The sequence below is a fragment of the Vitis riparia genome, chromosome 9 (genome assembly GCF_004353265.1).
Source record: "Vitis riparia cultivar Riparia Gloire de Montpellier isolate 1030 chromosome 9, EGFV_Vit.rip_1.0, whole genome shotgun sequence".
In the NCBI taxonomy this organism is placed as follows: domain Eukaryota; kingdom Viridiplantae; phylum Streptophyta; class Magnoliopsida; order Vitales; family Vitaceae; genus Vitis; species Vitis riparia.
The window spans coordinates 3,160,950-3,183,725 of NC_048439.1; the positions used below are offsets into that span (position 1 = coordinate 3,160,950).

General features: G+C 32.5%; 3 protein-coding genes and 1 pseudogene across 3 annotated transcripts; all 4 read left to right on the forward strand.

The window, feature by feature from the left end:
- Positions 1–3,084: 3,084 nt before the first annotated feature.
- LOC117922661 lies at positions 3,085–4,109 on the forward strand. The gene is made up of 2 exons (XM_034840834.1): positions 3,085–3,255; positions 3,521–4,109. Exon 2 carries the CDS (start codon positions 3,527–3,529, stop codon positions 3,989–3,991), a length of 465 nt encoding a protein of 154 aa, XP_034696725.1. The 5' UTR covers positions 3,085–3,255; positions 3,521–3,526; the 3' UTR covers positions 3,992–4,109.
- Positions 4,110–12,712: 8,603 nt separating this feature from the next.
- LOC117922417 lies at positions 12,713–13,170 on the forward strand (annotated as a pseudogene).
- A 3,475-nt stretch (positions 13,171–16,645) lies between these two features.
- On the forward strand, positions 16,646–17,612 carry LOC117922418. The gene is made up of 2 exons (XM_034840555.1): positions 16,646–16,747; positions 17,172–17,612. Exons 1-2 carry the CDS (start codon positions 16,646–16,648, stop codon positions 17,610–17,612), a joined length of 543 nt encoding a protein of 180 aa, XP_034696446.1.
- Positions 17,613–21,937: 4,325 nt separating this feature from the next.
- LOC117922051 lies at positions 21,938–22,651 on the forward strand. The gene is made up of 2 exons (XM_034840039.1): positions 21,938–22,016; positions 22,111–22,651. The coding sequence occupies exons 1-2, from the start codon at positions 22,014–22,016 to the stop codon at positions 22,549–22,551; spliced, it is 444 nt and encodes a 147-aa protein (XP_034695930.1). The 5' UTR covers positions 21,938–22,013; the 3' UTR covers positions 22,552–22,651.
- Positions 22,652–22,776: the final 125 nt, after the last annotated feature.

Below are 22,776 nucleotides of genomic sequence, written 5' to 3' on the forward strand. Positions count from 1 at the left end.
TTGTTTTTTCATTTTGCATGTTCTTCCTCTTGAAACTTAAAACAATGTTTTTTTTAGCATTTAAAAACTCTAAATTAAAATAAAATTTTATTTTATTTATTTTCAAAAATTTAATTATATATATATATATATATATATTATTTTTATAATAGAATTAAATTATTTTTATTAATTTTTTTATTTTCTTATTTTTGTAACAAACCAACATTCATATTCCTCAAATTTAAAAACAAAAGAATTCTTTAGTTGAAGTGTCAAATCCGGGTTCTAAATGATTCACTTTGTATTGAAAAAATAAGGACCTTATAGTTCTTTTGATTTAATTCATTGAAATCCCATAAAATAATATAATAAAATTTTAAATTTAAAATATTATAAATAGAGTCGTTACGACATCCATTGAAGAAGTAGTTCCCCATCTACAAGCTATTTTAATTTATTCCGAATTTAATAATATCAATAAATTTCTAATAAAATTTACTCGTACAACCTAAATTTAAAATTCGACAAAGCATATTTTTACCCCCTTTGATGGGTGTATAAAGGAATTACTTTCTATTTCACCCACATTTCACACACTTAAAATATGAAAAAAAAATTAAAAAACTTTAGAAAGACACGTGCCCTTCTTTATAATTGGAGCTCATTATTCACCTTCTTCAGCTGGCACGTGAGGAATGAAAACCACGAGCGGCTGCACGTCCGTACAGTTCGAAATCTGGAAGTGGAACGGAAGCACGAAAAATCTGTACCTCCAAAATCACCAAACCACCTGCCTTTCCAGAGAGGTTTCTTAGTGGCAAAGATTTCGGACACGTGTCGCAACGGTAAAATTGTGAAACTTCCACGCATCTACCATTAGCCCATATAATCACTTTATGCTTTTGCGATATTTTGGTGATTAATCGATTTGAATACACTTGGATCTGTACGTAATGACTTGAGCTTATCCTCTTTGCTTCCTTGCTTGGAGATACTTTTAAACATTGGGCCCGCCCCACTGGACCAGGACCCGGACACATGGCAGGCCCATTCAGTTCACATGATAGGAAGATGTGGTGGTGGTTTTTCTTGACCCTTTGCTTCTTTGTGTTGATGCTTCATATGCTTTTTTCCCTACTCAACTTTACTTCAATATAACGACAATTTGTGTTCGGTGGGTCGGTTTGTATTATCTGCAAATCAAACACTTCATTAAATATCTCAATTCAAATTATAATTTAACTATGAATACATAAACGAATTAATTATTAAACAGATAACACATCGTATAATTTATTTAATTATCGAGTCCTATTTAAACTCAAGTTGAATTAGATTATTAAAGTATTTTATTTAATTAGTAATTTTATTCCTTCCTTATTAATAAGATGTAAATTTTTTTCTAAGTTATTATTCGGACTTCATCAAATTCGAATCAAGTTATTCAAATTTGTAAAATTTAAAATAAATATGTATTGATAGTTGGTAAAAATTTTTGGTTGGTTAATAGAAGAAATTAGGAAAAGAACATTTTCTATTTCTTAATTTGATTTCTACTATATTTTTAATTTCAAAAAATATTTTTGATAAGCTTTAAAATTATGTTTGATTCTAAAAAGAATTTTTGGTATATTTTTTTTAATAAGTTTTAAAAAGGGACAATTGTCTTTTAGACCCAAAAATTAATATTTGACTCATAAAAGTTGCATAATTGATGAAGAGGATATTAAATATGAAGAGACTAATATACCCTTCAAAACTATTTTCTATTATAATGTTTGAAAAATTTTTTATCTTAATTTTTTTTTAATAATAATTCTGAAAATTTATTACTTTTAGAAAACTATTTTTTTTAAAATATATATTATAAAAATATATCATTTAAAAAAAAATAAATTTGACATATTTTTAGTTATTTTTATATACACAATTTTAAAAATATATTCTCCAAGATATTTGATTTTTAAATAATAATAATTTATTTTAATTTTTTTTTGGAAAATAGTGTATTTTTTTCCAAATCACTACAATATATTAAATTTTATTGAGGTTTGCAAAAGGAATAAAATTTAAATTAATGTTTTTTTATTTTTTTTCATAGTCAATAAAAATCATTTTTGGAAAAATAAAAATTTTATATCCTTCTTCTCAATTTTCACACTTCTTCTAGGTCATAAATTTAAATAATGAACTTATATAAACCAAAATTTAATTTTTGGATCCAACTAGGTCCAAAACACAATTATTCATTTTAAAAATGTGATTACCTTTAAATTGAGATTTGATTCTAAAAAAAAAATCTTTAAAATATTTTAAAATTGAGAAATTCTCCATAATTTTAAGAAATATTTTATAAATATAAATAGAAATATTTTTTTTGAAAAGGTGTGGCCAAGAGCTTTTATGAAATCTAACATAGCATATTCATTTATTAAAAACTCAATTATTACGACTTTTAAAATATTTTTTTAAAGTAACTTTCGACTAAAATAAATATTAAAGATTTTATTGTAAAACTTCAATAAAGGTTTCGTGGGATTCACTAAAGAGTAAAGGAGAGTGTTAAATTAATAATGTGGAAAATGAGTGTAAGTGCGACTTTAGGGAGTAGATATATTCAAATAAATTGTGTACTATTTTATTATATTTAGAGGTCAATGACTATCGTGGTTTTTTACATTTACTTGATTGTTCGGTGATTTTTTCATGTTTATTTATGGGATTGATTTTCGTTGTCACCAAAGAATTAATATAAAATAAGTAATAAAATATTAATTTGGGGTATAATTCAAAAACTACATATTCACCTACCTTTTAGGTAGTTCCATTATATTAGATATTTTTCCAAGTGGCAGTCAACCATTGGCCGAGAGTGCCGATGTACAAGCCAAAATCCACTATCATGCCCATGTAAAGAGCCTATTTTGGCGGCCTACAGAATTTATGTTCCCAGAATACCCTCATACGTCTCCTATTATACAAAGCCATGGAAGGCGCCGTGAGAAAGAACGAGGGCAGTCCCGGTAAAATGTCCATAGAAAATAACGGTCTCATTGGGTTCTCAACCATCATCCGACCTTCAATTCAAAAACTAATATTTTCTTAGCCCACAAACGAAGGCAGAACTCTGACTTTAAACAAAGCAGACTCTTCAAAGAGAAGAGAAAGTTGATTCAAATTTTGCTTGCTATCTTCGTTGATTCCTCTGAAATCTTGGATTTTTGGATCATCTGTTCAATTCCTATTCTTCTCCACTGGGAATCATCCAAACAGGTAATTTACACTGTTCTTTTCTGAACATTTTCTATTTCTTGATTGATTTTTTCTCTTTTTGAGTTTTTTCTGGTCCATTACTGAAAAAGGACCATCTGTTTTCTTCTTTGTGGATCAATTATGAGATAGAACCTTTGGAAAGCTACTGATCTTTCTTCTTTTTGAAGATTTGGTGCAAGAATCTAGATTCTATGTTACTGGTATATCTTTTGTCTTTGTAGTATATTTGTATGGTGTTTTTCAAGCTTTTTCTGTTTGATTCTAGGGAAAAATGGAACAAAACCTGGTGTCTTACCAGTCTAGTACTGTTGGGAGTCATAGACCCAGTGGGCTTAGGTTTAAGAAAGGACTACAGTTGGCAATGGCATTGGCAGTTTGCATTTGGCTACTACACCAGATTAAAGAATCATCCAACCATGATATGCATAGGCCGAACCAGTTGGTCAAAGAACATGGAACCATGCTTCTGGGACGAAAATGGAAGATAGGGTTGGTGGATGGAGGCGACCCAGAATCTGAAAATGGAAAAGGGTTGAGAGAGGTGGAAGGGAAAGAGGATGGAGGGGTTGAAGATGGGTCTGATGAGAGTGAAATAGGGGGTGGAGTCCATGGATTTCGTGACGAGAATGGGGTTCCACCGGATGGGTTTGAGCTTGTGAACTCGACTCCTTATGAGCGTAGACAGTATGATCAGGCACAAGCTTCAGATTATTCTAGTAGAGATGTTTCTCAATGACAAGGAAGAGAAGGTTGAAGATTGACAGAAACTTCACAAGATGAAAGGTGTTTGATTATTTGATTTGTAAAATGCATAATAACCCAAAATTTAGTGGAGTTCTGATAATTATTTGAGTAGGTGGTGTTTGGTTTTCGACTTGATAGAAAAAATTAATTTTTTAATTTTTTATTTAATTAAAAATAATATATTAATGTTAATTCATACACCGAATCTATTAATAATTGTTAATATAAACAAATTATTTTTAACTAAATAGAAAAAATCAAATATTCAACCAAAAAACAAACTCCATCTAAATCTTCTAAAAAAATATCCTCAAATTAGTATATTACAACTTTGTGGCATAAGGCCAATGTGCGAGAAAATGAGGAACATTTCACAATCACAAACTTAGCTTTTCAATGCCTTTCCATTTAAAGTAGATTTGGAATAGATTTTGAAAAGATGTGTTTCTTATTGATTTTCAATATGGAGAATCAAAAATCACGTTTTATTACATAATATATTACCAAAAATATTATTAAAATACTTTTTTTTTATATATAGTTTATATATCCAAATAGCAAAAAAAAAAAATATTTTAACCATAATTACTCCTAATTAACTATAATCACTCCTAATTCTTCGGACTCCTTTATGAAGTTTAAGGTGATATTTGTTTTTTTATTTATTAAATAAAGCTTAATAGTTTTAAGTATTAAGTTGTTTATTTTTTAATTTTTTATTTTTATTAAGTATTAAAAAGTAAAGAAAAATCAATATATTATTTTTTTTAATTAAAAAAATAAAATATTTTGATTTTTTTATTTAACTAAAAATTTATAATAAGTTATGAAAAAGTAGAAAAACAAATAACATAAAGTGTGAAAGCAAATATCTCCCGGTGAAAAGGTAAAAAGAAATTTAATTTCTAAAAAACACATCTTTAAACTTTCTTAATTTTTTTTCTTATTATTTTTTCTTAGATATTTATTGAGAACCAAATATAGTGAAATGCATGTGAAAAATGGCAAAAACAAAATTGCGGAAGAATTCAGAAATTATTTCTGCGGCCAATGACTTTTTGTTAACCAAATTGACTTTTAAAGTCAAGTCATTCTATGGCATTGAAATGGGGCCCTTTTCCTTCTAGACGGTCTATAAACTGGAATGGTTTAAGCCTCAATTTAAGGCCTTGACGTGGGGCGAGGGCTTGGGCTGGGCATTAGGGCCTTTTCTAACTCTCCTTATGATGGGTCCAAGGGTTCAACTTGGGTTCGTTCGTCAGACCCAATCCGAACCTCTGATGGGCTAGTACAATTATTTTTAATATTCAAATTAGGTTTAAATTATTATTATTTTTCCCGATCAAAATTGAATTTGGGTCGGGTTTGATCCAAGATTCAATACATTAAGCTTAACCCAGTCCTATTCCAATATTTTTTTATAATATTGACAATTTAAATATTCAATGTAATAATATTGGTTTTAATTGATTTTTTAATTTTCTAAAAAAAAAACCACATCTTATGCTATTTCATTTTTCTAGAAATATCCATATATTTATTTTTATTTCTTTAATTATTTTGAAATCTTATCCTATTTACTATTTAAGCTTTGTATAAATATAAAAAAAAAAGTTTTAAAATAACATTACGAGTGAGTTCAATCCAACCCAATCTAATTTTAACTCGATATAATTTGATCAACTTTTAAATTTGAAATATTATAAATAGAATCGTTACGACATCCATTAAAAAAGTAGTTCTTTGTTCACAAGTAATTTTAGTATATATCGAATTTAATAATATCAATAAATTTCTAATAAAACTTACCCGTAGAACCTAAATTTAAAATTCGATAAAGTATATTTTTACCACCTTTGATGGGTGTATAAAGGAATTACTTTCTATTTCACCCACATTTCACACACTTAAAATATGAAAAAAAAAAAAAAAAGATTAAAAGAACTGTAGAAAGACACGTGCCCTTCTTGGTAATTGGAGCTCATTATTCACCTTCTTCAGCTGGCACGTGAGGAATGAAAACCACGAGCGGCTGTACGTCCGTACAGTTCGAAATCTGGTAGTGGAACGGAAGCACGAAAAATCTGTACCTCCAAAATCACCAAACCACCTGCCTTCTCAGAGAGGTTTCTTAGTGGCAAAGATTTCGGACGCGTGTCGCAATGGTAAAATTGTGAAACTTCCACACATCTAAATCTTCTAAAAAAAATATTCTCAAATTAGTATATTACAACTTTGTGGCATAATGCCAATGTGCAAGAAAATGACCGATTGGAGGAACATTTCACAATCATAAACTTGGTTTTTCAATGCCTTTCTATTTAAAGCAGATTTGGAAGTGATTTTGAAAAAGATGTGTTTCTTATAATAATGATTTTTAATACGGAGAATCGAAAAATCATGTTTTATTATATTATATACTACCAAAAATATTGTTAAAATACTTTTTTTATATATAGTTTATATATCCAAACAGTAAAATTAAAAATAATATTTTAACTATAATCACTCCTAAGTTTTACTAAATAGAGTTTAATAGTTTTAAGTCTTAAGTTGGAAAAGTAAATAATATCGATATGTTACTTTTTTTTTTTCATTTGAAAAAAGTTAAATATTTTTATTTTTTTTATTTAACTAAAAATTTATAATAAGTAATGAAAAAGTAGAAAACAGATAACATAAAATCTAAAAGTAAATTGTTTTGGTAAAAAGCTAAAAAGAAAATTAATTTCTAAAAAATACATCTTTAAACTTTCTTAATTTTTTTTCTTAGATATTTATTGAGAACCAAATAATCAAATATAGTGAAATGCATGTGAAAAATGGCAAAAACAAAATTGCAAAAGAATTCAGAAATTATTTCTGCGGCCAATGACTTTTTGTTAACCAATCTGACTTTTAAAGTCTAAGTCATTCTATGGCATTGAAATGGAGCCATTTTCGTTCTAGATGGTCTATAAACTGGAATGGTTCAAGCCTCAATTTAAGGCCTTGACGTAGGGCGAGGGCTTGGGCTGGGCTGGGCTTGAGGGCCTTTTCTAACTCTCCTTATGATGGGTCCAAGGGTTCAACTTAGGTTCGTCAGACCCAATCCAAATCTCTGATGGGCTAGTACAATTATTTTTAGTATTCAAATTAGGTTTAAATTATTAATAATTTTTCCTATCAAAATTGAATTTGGGTCGGGTTTGATCCAAGATTCAAATTCATTAAGCTTAACCCAATCCTATTTCAATATTTTTATAATATTGACAATTTAAATATTCCATGTAATAATATTGGTTTTAATTGATTTTTTAATTTTCTAAAAAAAAAAATACCATAGTTATATCATGTGCTATTTCATTTTTCTAGAAATATCCATATATTTATTTTTTATTTTTTTAATTATTTTGAAATCTTATCCTTTTTACTATTTAAGCTTTGTATAAGTATGCAGAAAAAAGTTTTAAAATAACATTATGGGTGAGTTCAATCCAACCCAATCTAATTTTAACTCAATACAATTTGATCAACTTTTCCGACTAGTTTAAGTTTAACAAAAATTAATAGAGTTAAGGGATCTATACTTTGCAACCGTTCGATTCAACGATAATTCAATTTTAGGTCTTGACTATTGTGTTCATATTTAATAATACCGGAGAGTAGCCGATCAATGTATCTCTATAATTATTTTTCAAATGTGATCAAATAACATTTTTAGTTGATTAAGATAGGTAACGAGACCAAGTTACTTTATGGTTATAAGTAGTTACTTCTTAATGTAATCTAAATTACTTTTCAACATGATTTGAACTATCCTTCCATGTATATCATAAATCAACTCCCCCCAAAATTATGCTTGATAATGTCTTAAACCAATATTGGGAACTCAAAACCAACCAAAACTAGGCCATAAAATTATAAACGTTGAGGGTTTTTAATTTTATTCATCTTTTATATAGTGCACATGCACTTACGTTTATAGTCTCTCTTTATATATAATTGTGAAACCAAGGTTTGGTTAATCTCTATTTTGATGATAACAAAACAAAGTTTAGAACTAATAATTATATGTTAAGTGTGATTAGGTAAGACAATTTCCAAAGTGGCAATCACAAAGATAAATCAAGTAAATGAGAAATCATGAAGAAGAATACCACTTCAAAGAGAAGTGTTTTTCAAGACCCAAGCTTCATAAGATTTCTTTGTAAGGTTGTTGGTGTAATAAGATTTTCATGCATTACATTCTTTACTTATGCACCAAAATCATCCAAGAGTTATTCTGTTTTAAATATTTTAAAATTGGATGATTTCATGTTTTCAACTAAAACCTTGTGTCAAATGTTTTTCAAACTTGTTTAAAAGGTTTTAAGTTGAAAAAATTGGTTGTTGAGTTAAAAACGACTCAACTGGTTGAACCGGATGAGGAACCAGTCGACCGCCAACTCAATCGGTCTAGGAGCAGGTCGACCCCCAGTTCAACCAGTCAAAAGTGTCAACAATAACCGGTCGACCATCGGCTCAATCGGTCGAGAGGTGCAAAAAACCTTATCTCTATTATAGAATAGTTGTTCAACCGGATGAGGAACCAGTCGACACACACCTCAATCGATCGAGGTCTGGTCGAGGTCCAACGGTCACCTACCAAATATTAAATGCTAACGGCTAGTTAACCGGTCGACCCTCAACTCAATTGGTCGAACCCCCAACAGCTAGTTTGACTTTTTTTCCTTTATAAAAAGGCTCCAAATCTTCATTGGTTATGAGCTCAATCTTCCCAAACATTTCTTGAATATATTTAAGCCTTGGAAGAGTGTTTTGAGTGTACCATTGTTCTAAAACTTGCATATCATTAGTGCACCTGTCAATCCCAGTTTTTTTTTATATCATTTGGGTTTAAAATTTTTGTATTAGGATTTTGTGAGATCATTTATTTATAAATCTTTGAGAAGAAGTTTGTCAAGTATGGGGTATCATTTGAGAGGTTATTTAAGAGTGGGATATCTCTTAAGGATTGTAAAGGGTGTTTGGAGCCAAAAGTCCATGAAGGTGGATTGGAACCATAATCCAATTGTATTGCTTGAAGGCTTGGTTTGGAAGCCTTGAATTATTGAAACTTCAAGCTTGGGATTGAAGCTAAAGGAGAGTAGATGTAGGTTGGGTTGCGCCGAACCACTATAAAATCTTGTGTTTGCATTCTTTTCCCTACTATTTTACTTTATATGCAATTGTCTTTATGTTGTTTTATTATATACTTGCATATATTTGTCTCTTACATTAACATAATTTAAATTTACAAAAAGAGATCATCACCCTATTCACCTTCTCTCTAAGGTGATTACCATAAGTTGGATTAACTTAATTTTTCTAACAATAATCTAATAGGGTAACACTTAGAATTGGTTAAATAAATGATTCGACTCTTATTGGTCCAAAAATTGATTATTTTTAATCGAGTTAAGTTCTTTGATCATATAGAAAAGATTCAAAACCAACACACAAGATAATGGATTTTTTACATGGAAAACGTCCACATAGAGTTATTTTTAAGACTTACCCTTTTGTGATAAAACACTTTGTGTGCTCTTAATAGATCTCACCTCAGCATATGAGGGATACAAATTTCCTTCATAACCTAGTAGAAGTATGACAGCCTTTTTGGAAAGTTTTGGGAACGGGAAAACAAACTAAGTTTTTTCCAAAGTGTTTGTGTCAAACCAAAAACCTTTTTAGACAAAGTATATATAAGCCTAGGGACCTAGTAGATTGATTCTTAAAAATTCTTCAAAAGAAATCCTTTTAAAAAAAGGTAGAAAAATAGATCTCTGAAATTCTAGAGAATTCTGTCACAAGTGTTTGAGTGCTATTACTAGCACTGGAGCACTCAGGGCAATTCTTTCAAACAATTAGAAAACACTTTACATAGTTTTAAACACCTCAATCCATACCAAGCTATACTAACCATTAATTTGTCTTTCTCAAACCTTTCTATACTTATACATGCCATCATGATTGAACAATCAACAACTTCAAGTATTAAGTGGAAATAAGACACATTTTAGAAAAATCTTAAGGTAGAATCAATGGAATAAAATTGTCAATCTTAAACTACATAACCTAATGTGTATATATATTTATGCATAATTGTCAAAAATTCATCAAATATCTTTTGTACTTTGAGTTAAAAAAGAGATGAGTGAAATTAATAAATAAGAAGAATAGATGAAGTATTTGATAAAATTTCAAACTATTTAACGATGACCAAGCTATATAACTTAAATCTCAAGGGGGGTGAGTTAAATTAACCTTATATATATAATGTTTAATTTCAAGTATGCTACATAAAAAGATTTCCATAGATCAATCAAGAAGAAGTTATATAAGGAGGTTAAAAAGGTTTTTGTAAAAACATAGAAACCTTGTGGAAGGTCTAGATTAGAAGTTAATAGTTTTAGGCTTGCTAAGTTAGGGCTTGTACAATTAGATGAGGATTATGAATATGTCTTAAAAATGACTTTTAAAAACTATGTCTCATTGAACAAAAAAGAATGAACTTTTTAAAAGTTTTTTTTTTTCTTTTAAACTCGTCTATGAATTTTTTATGATTAATTTTTATAAAAAAGGAGATTAATTTTTGGCGTGCAATGTCTACATGTTGAACAATTGCTATGTCGAATGGCTAAATGGTTGAGCAATTAGTCGATCATCTGCGAAATCAATTAACTAGTTGAATCTCAATGGTCACTTGTAAATGTTAATAGTCAAAAAGTAGTCTATCAAACATTTGACCGGTTGAGTGAAAAATGTGATAACTAGTTTCCATACAATGCTATAAGTATGTTTACCGAAACTCATTCATGATGGACCAATAACTTGCAAATTATTATTACTTTGAGTTCAAACTTTTTTTGAGCATTTATATGCATCAAACCCAAATCTAAGTGATTTTTTATTGCAGTGAAATCTAAGTCCGTTTATTTGCATATCCACCCTTCAAGAAGAGTTTTTTCTTCCTATCTTTTCTTGTAATCTTGATCAAATTGTACCAAAATCTTGTTTAGAAAACTTTCAAAAAAATAATGAAAATTTCTCGAGCCTTGAGGGAAACTAGGGAATATGGACGTAAGCTATATTAATAGTTTCTAAACCATGATAAAATCCTTTTTTGCATTTTCTTTTTCATATCTCTTTAATTTTTATTTTATTATTTCATTGTTATTTCTTATTATTACATTTTTTTCATTAAGTCTTTATATAAATTTGGGATTTGGACCAACAAAATTTTCTTCATTGTTTATATACGTAGAAACACATAAACCAATGCAAGAATTATACATGCATGTAAAAATCATAGATATTTTCAACATAGGAGGGTAGGTTTGACAACTTCTCAATTGGGTGAGCCTTGACTTACTAATTTTGGCTGTGCACATGCAGCCTGCTTGAGCATTAATGCTAAATAATAATAATAATGAATTAAGTACTTGGATACAAAGGCTTTGGAATTACAGCCCTAGGTTAAACCTGTGGCAGGTAGGGGTTTTCAAAAAGCTATATGATTCACATTCTCACATATTCATCAATTAAAGCCACCTTTTCTTCTTCAATATTTCAAGATGCCTGTGAATCATCAATGCCATGTCTCTTTATTTCTTTATTTGCAGCAGTACATAACCTAAAGAAACTTTCTTATGTCATCCTTTCCCTCATACTTGCATGCATGATTTTTCTTCTCGTGAAATGTAGGTTTGTGGCTGTAGAGAAAGTCGCCCATTATTTGATGAATATTCCCTTTCTTTCATTTTCTCACCTACACGGGCTACATAGATCAAGGCTGAGCTGAACCTATACAGGGATCAGCAGTATATGGTAGCAGTAGGCCTACACGTGAAATCCAGACTCATCTTATTTTAGGATACAAACCTAATAAAATAAATAATAATGTCAAAATAAGGAAAACTTTTTCCTAGAAACCAAACAACCCTCTTCCTCTGCATGCATCACGGGGTTCTCCATTTCTCTGATTTCATTAGATGCTTTTTTTTGGATTTGCATTATTTTTATCATATTTAGGAATGCAACATAGATTTGAATCTACACTAAATATTTAAAAATAATTAAAATTTTATGTACTTCTCCATCAAATGTAATACTTTTGATCATCTCGGGTACCATCAATTATCGGTGGATTTATGAAATTTGAATTATTTTTAAAGTATTTTATTTTATAGTTTTTTTTTTTTTAAAAAAAATGGGTGTGATATCGTACTTTTTTCAGACTTTTTCTATTAAAAAAAAACCAGGGTTATTCACATATATTGCATATATGATGATTTCTACACATCTATTTGGCGGGAAAATTTTGCATGAAAAGTTTTTGGTCATCGAGATCTTCATTGAAAGAGTCATTTTCCATGTCAAAATCAGTCCACATTTATTTCAAACTAAAAGGAAAACAACGACTTTTCTTGCAGACCTCTCCTGAAAAATCTAGCAAGTTCATGGCTGGTAATGTTTCAGATGATAATTGACTTGCAAGCTTCCATTGTCCACAAAACCCACAGATAGGTTTCTAGAGGAAGGTGAGTGAACCAGTATAAATTAAGGTAGAATCCTCACCTTCTCCTTACCATGAGATAATCATCAAGTTCCTCTACCATTTCATCACTTAGCTATAAAAATTTCCAACTTCCTTTCAATTTCCTCATTAGGGTTTCCCTTATTCTTGTCCATGGGCGCCCCACATGGAGAAGCCATTGTTAGCTCCTACGCTAGGGCTAACACCTTCTGCAAGCCACCGAAAATCTCAACGATAACCTCCAACGAACCATTTCTGACATTTCCTTCGAGCTTAGCAAGGAGGCCATCGGAGACTTGACACTTCCTCCAATATCTGAGGTTGAAGATGCGAAATGTGAGTGCTGTGGCATGAGCGAAGAGTGCACCCCGGAATACATTAAGCGGGTCCGGGACAAGTTCTTGGGGAAGTGGATATGTGGGCTGTGTACAGAAGCTGTGAAGGAAGAGATAGAGAAGAATGGAGGAAAAAAAGAAGAAGCATTAAGCACGCATATGAATGCTTGTTCTAGGTTCAACAAGCTTGGCAGGGCTTATCCAGTTTTATTCCAAGCTGAGGCCATGAGGGAGATATTGAAGAAGAGCACAAGGTTTGGATGGGAGAGGAGCTAGGGCTAAATCTATTAGCCCTAGGATCGATAAACCGGGCAAAAAGTCGGCGGCATTGCAAGGAGTTCAAGCTGCATTCCGGCTATTACAAGAGAGATGACGATCTGACAAAGAGTAATTGATTTTCCAAGTGTTCGGACATGTTTAATTTTATGTTTGTCTACATTTCTCTATTCATCTTCTCTAATTATTAGGTTTTCTATTGGAAATTAGTCCATTTCCGAACACCCCTTAAGCTTGCATATGTTTCCTCCAATGGATAGGATCAGTCTTTGATTTACCCTCCCATGGTTTTTTGGGTTAACCTCTTATCATTTCTAGGGTTTCCTTTCAATCTTTCAGTTGGGTTTTTTCTTATTTCCCTTTTTTTTTAGTACAAAAACCACCAACTTTTCCCCTAAATTAGGGCTATGTTATTGAAACTTGGTCATTAGGGTTTTTCGGGTTGGTCCATGCTTTCTCTTACCCATTACTGCAAATGCATGGCAGAGTTGATTAATATGCATGTGCAGTATAATCTCTCTCTCTCTATCTATCTATCTATCTCTATCTCTATCTATTGAATGTAATAAAGCATAGTTGTTAGATGTTGTGAAGAGTTGTCATGGCTATGATCTTCACTTCCACTCTAACCTGAGGGTCTTTATTTGTAATATGTGACACCATTTATTTCAAGTATTGAAGTCATGTATGTGGACATGTATAAGGTTTCAATAAATTAATTGTTATATTGTTTTATACTTGTGTGTATTCAAGAACCTCTAATTACTCCATAAACAAAAAGGTAAAAAAAAAAAAAAAAATCCCTCTTCATTTGCAATCAAACAAGAAAGGAAAAAAAAGACATTAAAAATGGATTCATGAGTTTATCATAGAGATATTTAAAATAATAAAAAACAAAATTAAGTATTTTTGTTGCAAGATTTTGGGTAATGCATTTAAAAAACATCACATAATTAATTTCTAAAAATTAAGTATTTGAATTATTTCATGTTTAAGAAGTAGCACATTTTTCATGGTATATATGTACAAAAATATGGAAGAAATATGTGTATACACCACTCTACTACCCAATCACTTTGATCTAACTTCATCATAGCCTTTTTGAGAACACATACATTTACACATTCATATAGAGGAATTTAAAGAGGGAGATTTAAAAAAAACATTAGCTTGCAGACATTATCGTGGGAGTCTTGTCAATCTGTGTCTTGTATTCTTATTCAGAGTAGCAAATAAATACAAGTTGAGGTTGGTGCCCTATAATTAGAGTGTGCTTATGTGAGTTCTTTTGATGTAATCTCATATGGGTTTCGAAAGGTTGGCCTAGATGGGTGTCTAGCACACGCACGCACATCTTTCTGGTTAAGAAATGGTGGGAAATCCTTCTTCAGATTCAATTTTCATTTGATCCAAGGAAAAAGCCATCTTCTTCTATTATCAATTTTACGTGGGCCAATGGTTTTTCAACTTCTTTGTTGGACTCACTGTCAATAATATGGTTGGGTCTGCGTTCTTAATGAATCGTATCATATTGTTACTAGGAGGACAAAAGTTTACAAGTTTCAAGCTGGAGCCATGAAGAAGAATTCTCTTTCCTCTGTGACAAAAAGCTGGGCCGCACTGTAACAAAGCAAAAGCCACATGAGTCAGGCCCAGCCCAAAGAGTGGCTTCGGCCCATTTTTCATAGAGTTTTTTTATTAATTTCATGTCGATTAGTACAAATTATGTTAAAAGATAACGAAATTCCAAACCGACAGGTAGGGGATAAGGGGTGGTTTCGGGATGATGGATCACACTACTCAACTCTGTCTTATTTATTTATATTTATTTTCAGTTTTATCCAAAAATAAATTAGATGGAGCATGCCTAATGTAGAAAATTCCTATACCCATTTTGCCTTTTTTAATTTTTTAATTTTAAATTTTATTAAAAATAATATAATTTATAAATAAATAAATATTTATAATTTATTTTTATGAAAAATAAAACCAAGATAGTTTAATGAGAAAACAAATATATATGTTTAGATGCAAATAAACGGACTAAGAGTGCGTTTGATAGTAATTTAGGAATGTTTCTGGATTTTATAACACTTAAAAATTTTCATCATTTAAGTATTATAAAACCTAAAATATTTTCTATAATTATGCTCAAACACTCTCTAAATATAGATAAATAAAACAAATATAAATAGAGACATTAAAATTGATCCCCTCCTCGCCTTTGTTACATTACCAGTTGGGAACCCACATTTGGCCTAGTCACTAGTCAGTCCAAATCCAACCTCCCACATCGATTCAGAGGGACGATGTTCGTCTGCTCTCGGAGGTTGATATAAGAGCTCGTGAATTATCACGGGGCCATGACAAGTGGAACATTCTATTTCCATCACAATCCTGAGTCCAAGTTTGAACAACTTTTCACCACCTATGACTGCAGCGCATTCTATGCTTTTGGCAAACGGAATTTAGATATTTTCTTTCCGGAGAATGAATATTTGGCTGTGTTGATAACTTAATTACCGCCTCCCTCACCGGCAGAGCTCAAAATAGGATTAAGAGGGGGGAGAGATTATTTTTAGGGGAGTCAAAAAGCAATATTTAGTTTAATGGTCGGTTTGTCAATGGACCTCCCCCTCCTATTATTATGTCTCGGTTAAGTATTATAGATTTACGGTGTTTTCCTTGATTTCTTTTCTTATTTGTTAATTAAGCTCCATTGTTGTGTTAGTCCATGCATGTATCAACTGTATAGGTTTTCCAACCCGAGGCAACTATGCTCATATCATATGTAAAAATCGTAGTCCGTGCATTGCATCCACGGGTTGCACCATGACCAATGACAATCGCTATTACCCATTGCTCATATTCAAAACCCTTAATATCGTACCCTTGATATGGTATAGTTGATACACCATTGTTATATTTGAGTGAACCACATCTTCTCTCAATATCATTATGAGTCATTTTCAAAATTTTACGAGGAAGCATCATAAGTGCTTCATGATACATGATACTTTTGAAAATAAAATTCAAAAAATTCAAAAAATCCTTTTTCTACTTCAAAAACCTAAGGCTTCCTTACTAACCATAAAAAATTCAACACTTCATAGTTGAACCACCCCCACATGCTATCTCGTATGGTACCATATCATTTGAGTCGAAGTATTGACAATAAGCCTGGAGCTTAAAATGCCCTAAAGATGTGCTATATGTGTAGGAAAAATTGGCACTAATTCACTAACCATCCCGCTAGCAATTTTAACTATTAAAAATGTATGATAAAATTTAAGTCCTTAAAGCAAAAATAAAAATAGATAAGAATAGGGCACTTACTCCTGTCATCACCTCTCTGCATAACTGGATAGAGAGAGAGAGAGAGAGAGAGAGAGATTTTGTCCTTTTCTCCATCCTTCACCATACGTGCCACTTTTGGCTAACCCCTGAGCTTTGAAGAGGCTTATCCTTCTCCAACATGCCACTGGCTCTTGCATTATGGTTGATGAAGCTTCTATCAGAAGTTGGGACTAGTCAGCCCAAATCCAACCAGACTCATCCATTCAGAACAGCGGTGTTCGTCTGCTCTCAGTAGGTTGATATCAGAGCTCGTGAATCATCACGGGGCCATGACAAGTGGAATATTCTATTTCCATTGCAATTCTGACTTCCAAGTTTGAGCAACTTGTTCACCACCTATATCTGCACTGCATTCCACCCCTTTGCTCGACTCCATTGCCCCTATAAACCCTCCCTAAACCTCTCTACTCTCTTTCAGAATTTAGATATTTTCTTTTCGAGAGATTAATGGATATTTGGCTGTGTTAGTAGTAACCTTCCACCTCCCCCTCTCCCTATTTATTTATCTCTGTTCACTGCTATTGATAGGATCATAGCTTCCATCAAACATGGTGAGTTGTATGCACTATAGATTATATATGGTGCTGTCTTTTACTTTCTTTCTTGCTTGTTAACTGTTTTTCATGCAATCCATCGTTTAACAGAGCGAGAAGTGCATTCGAAGGGCCATATCCGAAGTTTCTGCTGAGTCACAGAGGATGACAATCGAGGAAGGCGACACCAGAAGTGAAGCTACTCGGGTTGAACAGTCCCGGTGCGAGTGCTGTGGATTCTTGGAGGAGTGTACTGCTAGTTACATCCAGCAAGTCAGCGATTCTCATTCTGGGAAATGGGTTTGCGGGATCTGTTCAGAAGCAGTGAAAGAAAGGATTAAACGAGTTCCGAGAACGGCCATGGAAGAAGCACTGAGCTCTCACAAGGATTTGTGTGAAAGATTTAACACTACTACTAGGCAGAATCCCAAGCTGTCTTTGACTATGACAATGAGGGAGTTGGCCAGGAGAAGTGCTCACCAAAGGAATGACCACAGCTCCATGAAACCCAGAATTGGTCGAACCAGCAGCTGTGCTCCCAGGATTGAATAGACCGGTTGAATGGGATTATGTGTAGTAAGTGTGAAATATAAATTGCTTTTGTTCATTCTAAGGTAATAAATTGAAGAAAAAACCCTTGTCTATAATATAAATTGAGCAAACACCATCTGCCACTACCAGGTATTTGTATTTATAAAGTGATTATGGTGATGGAATTGCTTCAAAAATTCAAAGGCTAAGGCAAAGCCCAAACTGACCACCTACAGGAGTATTGGGTTTTTTTTTCTTTCAAACCCAATTCTAGGGTTTGGGTTATCCACTCTGGGGACAGACCTACTCTGAACTGAAAGAATGAGCATTCAGGAAAGCAGGTGGGTTTCCTGATTAGGGCTATGGTATTGAAACTAGGTCATTAGGGTTTTTTGGGTTGGTCCATGCTTTCTCTTACCCATTACTGCAAATGCATGGCCGAGTTGATTAATATGCATGTGCAGTATGATCTCTCTCTCTCTATCTGTCTATCTATCTCTAGCTATTGCATGTAATAAGGCATAGTTGTTAGATGTTGTGAAGAGTTGTCATGGCTATGATCTTCACTTCCACTCTAACCTGAGGGTCTTTATTTGTAATCTGTGATACCATTTATTTCAAGTATTGAAGTCTGTATGTGGACATGTATAAGGTTTCAATAAATTAATTGTTATATTGTTTTATACTTGTGTGTATTCAAGAACCTCTAATTACTCCATAAACAAAAAGGCAAAAAAAAACCCAATTTGCAATCGAACAAGAAAGGAAAAAAAAAAAAAGACATTAAAAAATGGATTCATGAGTTTATCATAGAGATATTTAAAGTAATTAAATAAACAAAATTATGTATTTTGTTCCAAGATTTTGGGTAATGCATTTAAAAAACATCACATAATTATTTTCTAAAAATTAAGTATTTCAATTATTTCATGTTTAAGAAGTAGCATATTTTTCATGGTACATGTGTACAAAAATATGGAAGAAATACGTGTATACACCACTCTACCACCCAATCAATTTGATCTAACTTCATCAGAGCCTTTTTGAGAACATGTACATTTACAGGTTCATACAGAAGAATTTAAAGAGGGAGATTTAAAAAGAACATGAGCTTGCTGACACTATTATGAGAGTCTTGTCAATTTGTGTCTTGTATTCTTATTCAGAGTAGCAATTAAATACAAGTTGAGGTTGGTGCCCTATAATTCGGTGTGTGCTTATGTGAGTTCTTTTGATGTAATCTCATATGGGTTTCGAAAGGTTGGCCTAGATGGGTGTCTAGCGCACGCACGCACATCTTTCTGGTTAAGAAATGGTGGGAAATCCTTCTTCAGATTCAATTTTCATTTGATCCAAGGAAAAACCATCTTCTTCAATTATCAATTTTACGTGGGGCCAATGGTTTTTCAACTTCTTTGTTGGACTCACTGTCAATAATATGGGTTGGGCCTGCGTTCTTAATGAATTGTATCATATTGTTACTAGGAGGACAAAAGTTTACGAGTTTCAAGCTGGAGCCATGAAAAGAAGAATTTTATTTCCTCTGTGACAAAAAGCTGGGCCGCACTGTAACAAAGCAAAAGCCACATGAGTCAGGCCCAGCCCAAAGAGCGGCTTCGGCCCATTTTTCATAGTTTTTTTTTATTAATTTCATGTCGATTAGTACAAATTATGTTAAAAGATAACGAAATTCCAACCCAACAGTAGGGATAAAGGGGTGGTTTCGGGATGATGGATCACCCACTCCCAACAATGTTTTATTTATTTATATTTATTTTCAGCTTTATCCAAAAATAAATTAGATGGAGCGTGCCTAACATAGAAAATTCTAATACCCATTTTGCCTTATTTAATTTTTTAATTTTAAATTTTATTAAAATAAAAATATTTTATAAATAAATAAATATTTATAATTTATTTTCCCAATTCCAATTTACAATATCATTTTTACTAATATAGTATTTTATATTTCTAAATTACCTTTCCTTATTCCTTCCATCTCTCTCCTCTCCCTTCTCTTCTCCCTAACCCCACGTTTCAATTGTACCCCCTTTTTTTTTTTTTTTTCCAATCCTCACCCTACATTTTAACATTCTTTTTCTTTTATTTTTATCTTCCTTTTCATCTCTACCCACCCGAGGTAAACTTTGATTTTTTTTTTCTTTTCATTTCTTTTATTTTTTCACTTAATTGTTTTTTATATTCTTCTTATATTTTAAAACAAAATGATTTCTTTAAATAATAAATTATAAAATGATTTTTTCATCAAAAATATATTATGTAAAATGATTTTATTATATTCAATATTTTAATGTGAAATTCATGACTCAATTTTTTAAATAAAAATTATTATTAAAATTTAGGTTTAATATGTTGAAAGGAGGTTAAAGAGGGTTCTTTATTAAAAGGAGCATATATGAAAAAAAAAAAAATGATAAAAAAGTGTTACGTTTAGTAAAAGAGATGTTACGAATAACAACTCCTTTTGTTTTTATGAAAAATAAAATCAAGATAATTGAAAAATATAAGTACCTAGATGCAAACTAAATATGGACAAATAAAACAAATATAAATAGAAAGAGACGAAATACAAATACATGACATTAAAATTGATCCCCTCTTTGCCTATGTTATATTACCAGTTGGGAACCCACATTTGGCCTAGTCACTAGTCAGTCCAAATCCAACCTCCCACATCGATTCAGAGCGACGATGTTCGTCTGCTCTCGCAGGTTGATATAAGAGCTCGTGAATTATCACGAGGCCATGACAAGTGGAACATTCTATTTCCATCACAATCCTGAGTCCAAGTTTGAACAACTTTTCACCACCTATGACTGCACTGCATTCTATGCTTTTGCTTGACACTATTGCCACGACAAACCCTTGGCAAACGGAATTTAGATATTTTCTTTCCGGAAGAATGAATATTTGGCTGTGTTGATAACTTAATTACCGCCTCCCTCACCGGTAGAAGTAGAAATAGGATTGAGAGGGGGGAGAGATTATTTTTGGGGGGGTAATTATGAGTCAAAAAACAATATTTGGTTTAATGGTCGGTTTATCAATGGACCTCCCCCTCCTATTATTATGTTTCGGTTAAGTATTATAGATTTACGGTGTTGTCTTTGATTTCTTTTCTTATTTGTTAATTAAGCTCTAGGTCCATGTATGTATCAACTATATTGGTCTTCTAACCTGAGGTAACCATGCTCATATCATATGTAAAAACCGTAGTCCATGCATTGCATCCACGGATTACACCACATGACCAATGACATTGCACGCTAGCAAAGCCGTTATTACACCTTGCTCATATTCGAAATAATGTTGCATCCTTGGTGCATGTGGTATAGTTAGTACCACGATCGCTATCTTTGAGTGAGCCACATCTTCTTTCAACAATATTATGAGTCATTTTCAAAATTTTACGAGGAAGCATCACAAGTGCTTCATGATACATGATAATTTTGAAAATAAAAATAAAAAAATTCAAAAAATCCTTTTTCCACTTCAAAAACCTAAGGCTTCCTTACTAACCATAAAAAATTCAACACTTCAATTTTAGCATAGTTGAACCACCCCCACATGTTATCTCGTATGGTACCATATCATTTGAGTCGAAGTATTGACAATAAGCCTGGAGCTTAAAATGCCCTAAAGATGTGCTACATGTATAGGAAAAATTGGCACTAATTCACTAACCATCCCGCTAGCAATTTTAACTATTAAAAATGTATGATAAAATTTAAGTCCTTAAAGCAAAAATAAAAATAGATAAGAATAGGGCACTTACTCCTGTCATCACCTCTCTGCATAACTGGATAAGAGAGAGAGAGAGAGGGAGAGAGAGAGATTTTGTCCTTTTCTCCATCCTCCACCATACGTGCCACTTTTGGCTAACCAGATTTTGTCCTTTTCTCCATCCTTCACCATACGTGCCACTTTTGGCTAACCTGAGCTTTGAAGAGGCTTATCCATCTCCAACATGCCACTGGCTCTTGCATTATGGTTGATGAAGCTTCCATCAGAAGTTGGGACTTGGGAACCCATTTCACCTTGTCACTAGTCAGCCCAAATCCAACCAGAGGTGTTCGTCTGCTCTCAGTAGGTTGATATCAGAGCTCGTGAATCATCACGGGGGCCATGACAAGTGGAATATTCTATTTCCATTGCAATTCTGACTTCCAAGTTTGAGCAACTTGTTCACCACCTATATCTGCACTGCATTCTACCCCTTTGCTCGACTCCATTGCCCCTATAAACCCTCCCTAAACCTCTCTACTCTCTTTCAGAATTTAGATATTTTCTTTTCGGGAGATTAATGGATATTTGGCTGTGTTAGTAACCTTCCACCTCCCCCTCTCCCTATTTATTTATCTCTGTTCACTGCTATTGATAGGATCATAGCTTCCATCAAACATGGTGAGTTGTATGCACTATAGATTATATATGGTGCTGTCTTTTACTTTCTTTTCTTGCTTGTTAACTGTTTTTCATGCAATCCATCGTTTAACAGAGCGAGAAGTGCATTCGAAGGGCCATATCCGATGTTTCTGCTGAGTCACAGAGGATGACAATCGAGGAAGGCGACACCAGAAGTGAAGCTACTCAGGTTGAACAGTCCCGGTGCGAGTGCTGTGGATTCTTGGAGGAGTGTACTGCTAGTTACATCCAGCAAGTCAGCGATTCTCATTCTGGGAAATGGGTTTGCGGGATCTGTTCAGAAGCAGTTAAAGAAAGGATTAAACGAGTTCCGAGAACGGCCATGGAAGAAGCACTGAGCTCTCACAAGGATTTGTGTGAAAGATTTAACACTACTACTAGGCAGAATCCCAAGCTGTCTTTGACTATGACAATGAGGGAGTTGGCCAGGAGAAGTGCTCACCAAAGGAATGACCACAGCTCCATGAAACCCAGAATTGGTCGAACCAGCAGCTGTGCTCCCAGGATTGAATAGACCGGTTGAATGGTATTATGTGTAGTAAGTGTGAAATGTAAATTGCTTTTGTTCATTCTAAGGTAATAAATTGAAGAAAAAACCCTTGTCTATAATATAAATTGAGCAGACACCATCGGCCACTACCAGGTCTTTGTATTTATAAAGTGATTACGGTGATGGAATTGCTTCAAAAATTCAAAGGCTATGGCAAAGCCCAAACTGACCACCTACAGGAGTATTGGG